We start from the raw sequence: 11,705 nt of genomic DNA, 5'->3' as shown, positions 1-11,705 counted from the left end.
AAAGAAGCAATCAAAAATTCATAAATGCAGGAATATTTGTTCACTGGCCTTAAATATTTAAATAAATGACTTGTGTTAAATTTACTGTCCCTGAAAATGCTCTGGATAATATTGAAGCATGTCCCAAGTTCCTTCGGGGTCAACCTTCAGGATCAATAAAGTTTTATTTAATTGAATTGAATTGTAAAATACAAATTTCCACAAGAATATAAAATTGATTCACCATCAAATCATTTAGTCAAGCAAACTAATGCATCTTGATTATTATAGTTTTACGAGCAGGCTATTACAAAGCCAAAAACCTACTTATATAAAAATGCTGAATGTTTGAGGTGAAACAAAAAGTAAAGATAAAACAGTTAACCTTTAATTTTATAACCTACATTAAAATTTATTTGAGTTTAATTAAACTCAAATCCACATGTTTATATAAATCTGGCTCCAGGTCCTGATTTATATAAACATGTGGATTTGACAGCAGCAAATGTGGATCAACCTACCAGTGAAAAAAACACTGATATGTTTGAATCTAGAAGCAGTCTGTGGGAAAATGTCACAAATTTTTTGGTTACCATGTGTTTATTCTGGTTTAACTACCATTGTGGGGACAATGATCCGGGTCAAATGCTGTGAGGACATTTTGGAAAATGGGGACACTCTTTGAAAAGTGTGGGTCAGAGCTCCAGAGGCTGTCTAAAGGGTCAGATTAGATCCACGTTCTGGTTCAGGGGCCGGGGAAAGCGGTACGTTGATCACAGTGCTCACTAGGACAAACGGACAAATGTGTGCATGTATCTCTCTTTGATGTTGGCCTGTCCTGGGTGTCAGAGGTCAGGTACCATTGTCTCTCCAGTGATTTCCTGCTTCCTGTTTGGACGTCCTGGCACGCTGCTTTGACAAACACACCCGCTTCCTGTCCCCACAGGAGTTACTTCCTGCTCCACCCGGCCCTGCTCCCCCCCGCTGAGCTGTCAATCAGAGACACGATGGGACTGGCTTTAGAAACTCTCAGTTTTATTTGTGCAGTGTTCAACAGCTCAGCAGGAAAACAAAATTCAGAGAATGTAAAACTACTGTAACTCTGATAAAGGTTAGAAATCATTTACCTAAGCAAGCCCAGGAGCTGTGACAATGTAACACAGGACAAATCATGAGCAGGGTGTGTGATTAGTCCACCTGGCTGTCATTCAACAGTACAAAATGCTCGGATGTGGAGTTTACTGTCATGAGAAGCTGTCAGATATTCCCATTTAACATTCTGGTATCAGACAAATGTCCTAAACTATTATTCAGAATCGTTGAAGATTGCTTTTCTGTCAGTTTATCTGTGATTGTCTGTGGAGTCGTAGGATGCCTGAGGTGATCATGTGTTTTCAGAGGCACTTGTGTCTTTTCAAAACTCAAAATAATCTTTTTTTCCTGTAGACTTGGAGAACCAAACCAGACAAAACCAGCTGTGGCAAAGTTAAGTGCAGTCTGTAATCGGCCTCCTGGTCAGTGAAGTGTGCTGGAGTCCACATCATTAGCACACCTTGACATCATTTTGTAGTCCTTCTCTGATTGGCTGCTCTATGTTGGGAAGCAGATGGAGCAGCACTCTAAACAGATCTCCAAGCAGTCGGATGAGCCGCAGCAATTTTCAATTATCCCACAATCCAACACTGCCTGACACGCCTCCTCGGTGCAGGCTGCCTCCCCTGCGGCTTCCATGCAGCAGCAGCAGCAACCGCCAGCCGCAGCGTCGCAGCACCCGGCCCCGCCCATTCCACACACCAGACAGTCCCCCACAGCCGAACACATGGACAGCAGCTCGCAGAAGAGACAGGCGAGGAGACAGTGAGCGCAACAGTCTGTAAAGACAACCGATTGGATAGGAAGTCAGGTGACCAGTCACTGAGGTGATCAGTTAGCAGTTACCTTTTTTTTTTTTTATTTAAACTTCAACGTTTTCTTTCAAATGACCTCTAATACTCCTTTCATGCTCGGCATTCTCATTCTTGAATTCTAGTAGAGTAGCTGTGCCAGATGGCCGCCTCTCCCTGATCCTGGTTCTGCCCAAGGTTTCCTCCTCTTAGAAGGGAGCTTTTCCTTCCCACGATTTCCAAGTGCTTGCTCACAGGGGCTGGGCTGAGTTTTGGGGTTTTCTCTGTAGTATTGCAGGGTCTTTACAATATAAAGGATCTTAAGGTGACCGTTGTTGTTATTTGGCACTATAAATAAACCTCAATTGAATTGAACTGAATTGAATCAAAAGTCAACATAATCCCTATCTTGTCACAGTTCCTACTATATTAGCTAGTTTTGTAGTTGCCCTTGATATTTGTAGTTTCTGCTGCCTTTTATCTTCATGTTTCTGTGTTAGATTTATGTGTTTTGTTCACTTCCTGTTTCACTTTAAAGTTTTGTTTCCTCATGTGTCCTATTCTGGTTTTATTTCCTGCTTTTCTTCCTTTCAAGATTGTTTGCGGCACCTTAATTAGTTCCACCTGTGTCGAATTACCCAATCAAACCTCTCTGTATTTAGTAGTTTTTCCCCTTTTCTTTGTTAAATCGTCTCTTTATTTAACCATTGTTCCCATGTGCCTTTAATGTAGTTTGACCTGGTTAAATTGGCTTTTTAAATGGCTTTTCTCGATACCTCCTTTATACCAAGCATGACACATTTATCCTTTATATCCTCGAATAACTGTCACATTGAATGAACATTGTAATTGTATACAGGTGACAGAAAATAAGTGTAATTGAATTATTTTAATTCTTTAACATCTTTAACAACATTCATTTTCAATGAATTTCAAGTGGCTTAATGTTACATTAACACAACTTTTTCTCCATGTAACTTTTTTTCACATTGTATTGTTTCAATGTTTTTGCATACAAACTCTGGAAAAACTAAAAAATGAAACTAGATGACTTTTAGTTTCACAGATTTAAGAGATGATGACTTTTTTTGTTCTTTCATGCAACATTGTGACTCTATTCTTGAAATATTGTAGCTTCATTTTTCAGCACGTTATTGTCTTTGTGTGTTTGTTTATTGAGTTTCATCTGAGGGTTTTTATCTAAGCAGACAGTTTTTAGCTGAGAGTAAAGACAAGCGGTGGGTTTTCTTACTGTCAGAATCAGAAGTAGGAATCAGAATTTTAGCCGTTATGAACAGGAAGCAGCAAGAAAGTTCTCGTCACGTGGCCTCATACGAGCAGAGTCAGGACGTTCTGGCATTTAAACTTTGTGAGAAAACAAGCAGCTTCTAACAGATCTGATGACCACTGGGCGCTGCTATCACCCTGTCATCCTGCGGGGAGTCGGTTGGTAGAAAGCAGAGCGCCTGATGCTGGGAGGAGCAGGAGGGTTCATCGGCCTGTGCGTGCTCTGCAGAGATAAGCAAACCTCCATGCTGGAGGTGCACGGCTGATAAACACAGAGATGGGAGTGTTTTCATTTTTCTGATATGTGATCTGTTTTTGTTCCATCACATTTAGAGCGCAAAGGTCGGCTCACAGCAGCAGTTTGGAACGGTTATCGTCCTACAAAGACTCTTCAGCAGCCCTTCCTGTTAATCTGGCAGTAGTTTAATGTGCTACTCATTAAAACTATCATAAAAAGTATGTTTCAAAAATTGCATTCTTCCTTACGCATCAAGCCAAATGTATTTTCATTCCAACAAAACACCTTTATGAATTTATCATGAAATAAAACAAGATCTCGATTTGGAAGATTAAGAAGGAGTAAACATGTTAGCCATGAAGCTGCTCTTTGGTTCTGTTGGCTTAAAGTTTAAACATCTGCACCACCAGCTGTGCACTGTCATCATAGGGCAGTGGAAAAACCACTAGTATGTGTTACTCTTTGATCTGATTTTGGTCCTTTAGGCAAAGAACTTCAGACAGTAAAAAAACTGCCAATACCTGTGATGCTTATGCTCTTCTTCTGGCTTTCTGGGGGAAATGCATGAGGACTCCAGGTGTCAAGGGCCGGTGTCCTGCAGGTTTTAGATGTGTCCTTGATCCAACACAGTTGATTTAAATGGCTAAAACTACCTCCTCAACATGTCTTGTGTTTTTCAGAGAACTGGTAACGAACTATGCCTCTCATTGCATCTCATTGATCCAGGGTGATATCTAAAACCTGCAGGACACCGATCCTTGAGGCCTGGAGTTCCCCACCCCTGCTTTAATGCCATAACCTACATTCACTCCTTCTAATAAGTCCTACTTTCAAAAGCTCGACTTAAAAAAAGAGAGCTACATTTCACCTGCCAATTTCATCCAGATACAATTAATTCTGGTTATAAAAACTAGGACAATGACCACCAAACCCAAAGTTGCAAAATGGTCCACAAACCAGTGGCTGAACATCTGTACCACCATACTTCAGAGAAACCGAACACTCCAGGGAGACCGTCCCAACATTAACATGCTTTTAATTTAAAGAGGATTTTTTCCTTTATTTTTTGTGCTATAAATACTGTTACATCTGTTCATGGGCAGTGTACTAATAAGATAATAGAAGATAAAAAAGGAGGAGGCACAACACAGCATGTTTTAGGGAGTGGATGAACTAAAGGACCCTTTTCACGAAGAGGACTTACGGCTCTGATTGTCTGAGGACCATCAGGGCTGCAGGCTGGCTGTAATGAGCTCTGCAGCCTGTAGGTAGTGCCTTCTTTTAAAGCCTTTTAAAAAAATGATTATCGGATACATATCACAACGATAAAACTATAAAGCTGATTGTCTCACCATCTCCAGCGACCTCCTTAATGTGGGTGGCGTCTGTCTTGGAGGAGGCTTGGCTTTTAGTGGAGGATAAACGCTTCTGCTTGGTGCTCTGATGGTGGTGATGATGATGATGTCTGTTAGAGGTGGATGACCGAGAGGCAGGTGGAGGAGGAGGAGATTTCATGGAGGAAGATGGAGGAGTGCAGACGGGGGGAGGGGATGTTGACGATGAGCTGTCCACACCTGAGAAACAGAGACATGACATCACGGGTGACATCACAGAAGACGTCAAACTGAGCCACATCACACTCGGTCAGATACAATTACTCACCTTTCTGTTTCCACGGTGACAATGAGGGCTGAGCGGGCAGGAGACGGGAGACGTCATTGGTGGAGGAGCCATCTGTCGAACAGTCATCACTGCTGTCAGGGTCTGACCTATGAGAGGCAGGGGGAGGAGCTTCATCTGCAGGAAGAAACAAGCGGTTCCAGGTGAGCTGAGTGTAGGTGAGAGGGCGGACTGTTTTACCTTAACCTTTGATTCACAGGAAGTCTTTACATTAGTTCAGCCTGGTGTTTCTCCTTATTGATCCTGCTGCAAACCTCTTCAGTCAGCTGTGTCTCTAACAAGAATCTGTTCTTGTTTGTAAACCACTCAGACCGAAGCACCAGAAAACCTTCATATGGCTGCTCTTTTAGGAATTTCTTGTTTGGAGAATTTTGGGGAAACTGACCTTTTTGGTTTGTTTATGTGTCAAACTTATTGAGTGGGAGGAAACCCAGCCTCTAAGTCTCATCTCAGGGCGAAAAGTAGAGCAGCGGCGTTCTGAAACAGGAAGTCCTCTCAGACAGGATGCGTATCCAGACGGAAGCTCTTAAACTGACCTCAGGTCAGAGTTTAAGAGGCTCTGTGATGCCATTAGAAACATGGAGGTAGTCTGAAAACTCTCTGCTACACTGAGGTTACAGACACCCACTTAAGCCCCGCCCACACACACAGTCACACACATTCAGCAGCTGACAGCTGGATGCTTGCACAAACTGTATATGAAAGATGAAAGTAGCTGCTGTGATGTCATTCGGTGGTATTTGGACCCCTTTTTTGAGGCGTCACTGTTAGTGTTAGCTACTGTTAGCTACTGCCATGTTTCTTCTGACGATGCTGTCTGTGTTGAGCGCTCAGTGGATCTGCGTTCGACTACTCCGCCTAGGCTGCACTGTCGAGTGCAGATCCACTGAGCGCAGCGCAAGCTAGCAAGACAGAAGCTAAGCTCGTTACAACATGGCAACTGCCTCAACTCTACCCGAAATTGAACCTCCTGCACCCTCATTCAGATCTGGCGTTTGGAACTATTTTGGTCTTCATGTGAAGTATGACCCTGAAGGTAAGCGCGTCATGGACAAAAGTAAAACAGTAAAATTCACACGGTGGTGCTGTAAGAAAACTAAACCCCATACAGCTGTTTCAAAACTAGGGGTAAGTAAAAAGTAAGTAAAATTTTATTTATATAGCACCTTTCAAGATAAAAATCACAAAGTGCTTCACAGGAGCTAAAACCTAAAAATCAAAATCAACCAAAAGCAAGTTTAAAAAGATGAGTTTTTAGCTGTTTTTTAAAAACAGACCAAAATGCATTTTGTTGAGGCTGTAAAATGTTTATTTTTGCAGTAGAGTTGCTTTTGGAGCCATCCTGACAAGGCCTTTGTCGTTTTGGCTCTCCACACTGGCTTCAGTGTACCCTCTTATAGCTGTGATTAGACATTTCAGATTCGAGGTAACTCTCTTGAACAGCGGTCCCCAACCTTTTTTGCGCCACGGACCGGTTTATGCCCGACAATATTTCATGGACCGGCCTTTAAGGTGTCGCGGATAAATACAACAAAATAAAACTAGTACCGGTACCGAAAAAAAGAAGATTTATTCATAACACACGTGAAAAGACCAATAAAACCGAGTAAATGATAAAAACAATAACAAAATAACGCTGAAAACCGATAAAAACCCTGAAAACTATACATTTGACACCTGAGCCTCAACTCTCGCGGCCCGGTACCAAACGACTCACGGACCAGTACCGGTCCGAGGCCCGGGGGTTGGGGACCGCTGCTCTTGAATACTTCCCACCCGGTCATCCAGCTGGTAAACAGTGTCCTTCAGGTTTTATTTGTGATCAGTTTTCTTTTGTTTTCTTCCCACTGCTCGTTGCCAATTTTTCCTGCCATTGTCTGAGACATGCCACGGTCTCTCTTCACCACATGGCTCAGATCTCTTCCTGTTTGTGTCTCTTAATGGTTTCTGTCTTGCTGCAGTTTTTTCTTTTTCTTTTTTCTAAAGTTATCTGGGACTTTCTAATGTTTACACATCCGTCTCTGCCCCTGAGTTCATCCTGTCTCACCTCATCAGACCTTCTAATTGTCTCACCTGTGCTGTGATGCGGGAGCGTCCCGTTGGCTGTCGGTTGGATCACGATGCATTCTGACTGGTTTTCCGACTTGTTTTCGCCGCCTTCAGTGGCGTTAGATGCAGTAGAATGTGATGTCACATCCATCCTGTCAGAGAAAATAAAGCATAGAGAATAATTGTGACTAATTTGATCAGGGAGAATTTCATTAACAGCACTGAACAGAAATTTAGACAGATAACTGAATGTGGAAGCATTTAAATACAGATTTGAACTGGATTTTGCTCCTCATTTCGACTCAACTGAGTCTTTTCTATCCTTTAAAACTCTGCTGCCAATTAATTTCATTTAAATAAATAAAATCTGAGAATAGTTCCCAAAGTTCCACTTAGACGATTTTTTTGTACAATAATATTTATTGAGGTCATGGAAATGTTCACATCCATACTAGGGACGTATTCAGAGTTACAGGGAGTGAAAGTACCTGTAAGGAAAGGGAAACTTTAAAAGCTTATTAATTTGTGTTATTCTTCCTGGTTGACTTTCATTTTTAAGCACATGAGGGACGACCCCGGCATAAAGGAGTCGGGAAGAAGGAGACGTTTCGTTTGCTACGGCTTGTTTTTGGTGAGACAGGCCTTTAAAATGTACCCAGAACGCACTTTTAGAGATTTTCCCCAGTGAATTATCAGCAAAACAACTATCAAACATCCAGGGTAGAATTTCTTGTTAGCATACTTGTTTTGTCTAATTATTTTTAATTTAGTTAAGTTTCAGTTAGTTCAAACATTTTTCAGGTCTAATATTGAAAATATTAGTTGTTAGTTTAGTTTCAGTTAAACTATAATAACTGTTGTGTGTTCCTCCATGTCACAGACATTAAACTGTTTTTTCTGGTGAAACTATGATTAGTTCCATGATACTGGTGCTCAAAAACAGATCTTGAAAGCTAAAAAAATCTCTGTGTACTTTCATGGCCTATATTGCAAATTTTTAAAAAATATTGTGACGAACTCAACAAGAAAAACAAAATGTGACACAGAGATTTCAGTCTGCATTTCAAACTCCTGTGTTTTCTACTCTACTCAACCTCCAAGATTGCAGGTGTGTTAGCAGTAACGCGCATGAAGAAGCAGGAAAAGTGACCAGAGGTCATTAATTGCCACAGCCTCAGACATGGTGGACACATTCAACCTAACCAGAAGCAAGAAAACACCGCAGTTCACATCATAAATGAACAACAACACAACATAACCACAATATGGGCATTGACCCCGTAAGTTAACACTTTAACATCAACGTGAAACATCCCAGGAGTCTTTGCAGTGGCCTCTCTCCTCGGGCTGCAACTTTATGAAGGTAAAAGTTTGAATGCCTTCAACAAACGTGAAAAAACAAACAAATACACACAAACAAAATTAAAAATCAGCTGATTTCCCCGGGTGTACTTTGAATTTGATCCCGTACCTGGTTTTAAACCAGCGTCACCATCCCAGCAGTTTCAACTTTGCCACAGCAGCTTTACTGGGAGAGCTGACCTTTCCTGCCATCACAAGCTTCTTGAATGTCTTCCGGCTTTCTAAACACTGTTTTCACCATAAAAGTCTAAATGCTGCCGAGCTTTTAGTCTTTTTATAGAAAAAAAGTGAGTTGGATGTGAAGGGATTAAGATTCCTGCTGTAAGAGGGGATGTCTTAAAGAGTAAATCAGCTGCTCTATGCTCTGTTGAAGCCTCGTCTTCATTGTTATAGATCAAGGCGAGAGTTACATGTTCAAAATTAAGGTATTTGTCGCATAGATACAACGCCATATAAAACAAATATAAAAGAGGTTATTTTCACGAGGCACAGAGATTTATTGGGGTGTTGACCACAGGGTGTTTAGCAACGTAAAAATGTTGTTTACAAATTATTAATTTACAAATTATAGAATCTGAAATAAGGACGTAGAAACAGACAGGTGTAAACTTCATCCTGCTCCTTTATGAGCACAAACATTGTTTGGATATAGAGATATTCATGACAACTGGATGTCTTTGTTTTGTTTTTCTTGTTATTTTATATTTACATGTTCAAAATAAATTCTATTCTATTTATTTATGAGCTTTTATCTTATTTTTTATTGCACAGAAAAAAACAAATCTTTGAGAAACAATGGCAGAATTTTCTCTTCAAGGCAAATCCTACACCTGTAATTTGTTTTTTACTTTTTGTGTTACAAAAGGAGAAAAAAGAGGCGAGGATAAGACAGAGGAGGAGGAGGAGAAGAGTGAGAGATGGGAAAAGGACACTAGCATCAAACAGAATATTAACCTTATAAAAAGCATCTTAAATAAGCTTGAGTGGCATCATTTATCAGCAGATATTTTTAGACTTTTTGTGGGTTTTCTCTGATTTTCCCATGAGCTCCAGCGCTCTCTGTAATGATTTCGAGCTTGTGTGTGTGTGTGTGTGTGTGTGTGTGTGTGTGTGTGTGTGTGTGTGTGTGTGTGTGTGTGTGTGTGTGTGTGTGTGTGTGTGTGTGTGTGAGTGAGAAACATCCATGTGCAGTGGTCTGTAACTCAGTGATCCAGGCACGCACTGGGTGCTTAAAAGCCTTCAGTCCAGCCATGATGTGAATATGAATGTGGCTCTCCAAGGATGGTGGGAAAGTCCCGCTCTGCTAATAATCAAAAGACTGCATGATCAGCGACGAGGCTGGAGACAGCATCAGACTCTCACCTCACAATTATTGTGGTTAAATGAATATCAGTGAAACTCCTTATGACTGTAAGGAGGTGGAAACTCTGCAACCAGATACCAAGAGAACAATCACACAAATATTTACAGTATCATAATATCTGTAATATAAACATCCACCCATCTACTTTCTTCACCTCTTGGAGCCTGTCCCAGCTGTCACAGAGCGAGCAGGTATACACCCTGGACAGGTCGGCAGTTTAACACCAAGAGACAGACAATCCTTCCCCTCACGTTAAAACCTGCGGCCAGTTTAGATTCACCAGTTAATAGAACGCGTGTCTGAGGGAGGAAGCCACACAGACACGAGAAGAAGGCCCCAGCTGCTGGTTTTTAACCCAGGACCTTAATGCTGTGAGGCCAACCACTGCACCACCCATCCAAGCACAACAACATGATCTCACGCTGGCTGCTCACAGTTTCACATCAGAGCTCGATGAAAGAAACACCGAAGTTGAAACTCTCTGATGACATACATCCTTTAAACATCACGGCGTAACAGCGGTGAGTGTAATCCAAAATCATCAACCCTTTAAGAGCTGGATTCAAATTCTCCCACAACTTGTTACAGATGTCTTTACAGAAATGTGGCCAATCGTGTGGCAAGGATACGGATAGGTTATGTGAAATCTGTTAAAAAAAAAACAAACCTTATAAGCTTTGAGTTTACTTTTCCACCTCTAATCAGAACACTGTGATGTTCTGCAGTGAACCATGGCTAACACACCAAGACCCAGAGTGACGATAAAAGCAGCTCAGCTCGTGGAAATGAGTCGAAAAACTGCGATAAACAACATTTCAGAAATTTTTCAGAGCGTCTGTCATAGATGAAGGAAACTTATATGGGCATGAGAAACACTTTTAAAGAGCCTTTACAATGATATACCTGTATAATATAGTGGAGACATCGATGACCACAGTCACTTTAGTTGCTCTAGTATCACCTGAAGGTTAATAATCATGGATTACGTCAGTATGAGTTCATGCTAGCTCCCAGCTTCAGGTACAGTTATGTTTCAGGTGAGTCTGCAGGAGGCGTCACCTGAACGCTGCAAACATTCATACACATAAAGAGCCCAAAGCCAGCCTCTGTTTTGCCTTAATGATGTATTCGCTGTTTAATTTGTGATGTACATCAGGAAAACAACAGCTTTACTCAGCTGTTTAAGATATTTTATTTCCCATTTTTTCAAATGATTTCTCAGTTTGAGATGTTAAATAAATTTACGTATCCATCTTGTTATTATTACACACTTCAGTGAAATGCAGGTGTCTTTAAAACACCTTAAAAAACTATTAAATATCAAATCCTGGAAGTTACTTAATCGCAGAGAGAAAACAGACAAATAAAGAGAAGTTTCTCACCTGCAGCTTCCTTCTTTCTTTTTTCTTTCTTTTTTCTTTCTTTCTTTCGTCAGTTATGTCGTCCCGCGTCTGAATAAACACTTCGCTGTCTTTCTGTGTGCAGCGTTCACATGTGTGTGAAGACCACCGCCTCCTCCGCTTCCTTTAAAAGCACACACACACACACAAACACACACACACGCAGCAGGGCTGGCTTCTCCTCTTCAGGGTCACTGGGGCAGCAGTCAGCTGCTGGGCCCCTGTTTAACTCTGTATTATTTTCCAGAAGCTCTGTAGAAATGAAGAGCTCCCACGATCAGCAGATGACCTGGGGAAAATGTTCAGAATAATATAAAATTATATATGTTTGATTGTAATTTCTGGTGTAATGAAATTACTTTAAAAAAAAAAAAATTCCAATCATTATTATTAATCAGATATTAAAGTGTTCATAATAATTTAAAACATATTTACAATTAGAAATAAATTATTTCTTTTTCTGG

The 11,705-nt window shown here is 40.9% G+C and overlaps 1 protein-coding gene across 2 annotated transcripts; it reads right to left on the bottom strand.

Moving 5' to 3' along the window:
* Positions 1-993: 993 nt before the first annotated feature.
* Positions 994-11,544, bottom strand: LOC113012897 (myoD family inhibitor domain-containing protein). 2 transcript variants are annotated; one of them, XM_026153325.1, is made up of 5 exons: positions 11,224-11,544; positions 7,141-7,268; positions 5,050-5,184; positions 4,740-4,961; positions 994-1,850 (listed from the first exon to the last, which is right to left on the bottom strand). In XM_026153325.1, the coding sequence occupies exons 2-5, from the start codon at positions 7,265-7,267 to the stop codon at positions 1,570-1,572; spliced, it is 765 nt and encodes a 254-aa protein (XP_026009110.1). In that variant the 5' UTR covers position 7,268; positions 11,224-11,544; the 3' UTR covers positions 994-1,569. The 2 variants fall into 2 exon arrangements, with proteins under 2 accessions (XP_026009110.1, XP_026009111.1); XM_026153326.1 differs by lacking the exon at positions 11,224-11,544 and adding an exon at positions 10,745-10,861.
* Positions 11,545-11,705: the final 161 nt, after the last annotated feature.

This window comes from Astatotilapia calliptera, chromosome 20 (assembly GCF_900246225.1).
Source record: "Astatotilapia calliptera chromosome 20, fAstCal1.2, whole genome shotgun sequence".
In the NCBI taxonomy this organism is placed as follows: Eukaryota; Metazoa; Chordata; class Actinopteri; order Cichliformes; family Cichlidae; genus Astatotilapia; species Astatotilapia calliptera.
The sequence above is the reverse complement of the archived record's forward strand: the minus strand, read 5'-3'. Positions and strand labels throughout refer to the sequence as shown.

What these genes read in the sequence shown, in the direction of transcription:
- LOC113012897 (XM_026153325.1), bottom strand. Translation starts at nt 7,267, where the DNA reads ATGGATGTGACATCACATTCTACTGCATCTAACGCCACTGAAGGCGGC. An exon ending in GCTCCCGCATCACAGCACAG is followed by an intron (nt 5,185 to 7,140) that starts GTGAGACAATTA and finishes TTCTTCCTGCAG; the next exon opens with ATGAAGCTCCTCCCCCTGCC. An exon ending in GTCACCGTGGAAACAGAAAG is followed by an intron (nt 4,962 to 5,049) that starts GTGAGTAATTGT and finishes TCTGTTTCTCAG; the next exon opens with GTGTGGACAGCTCATCGTCA.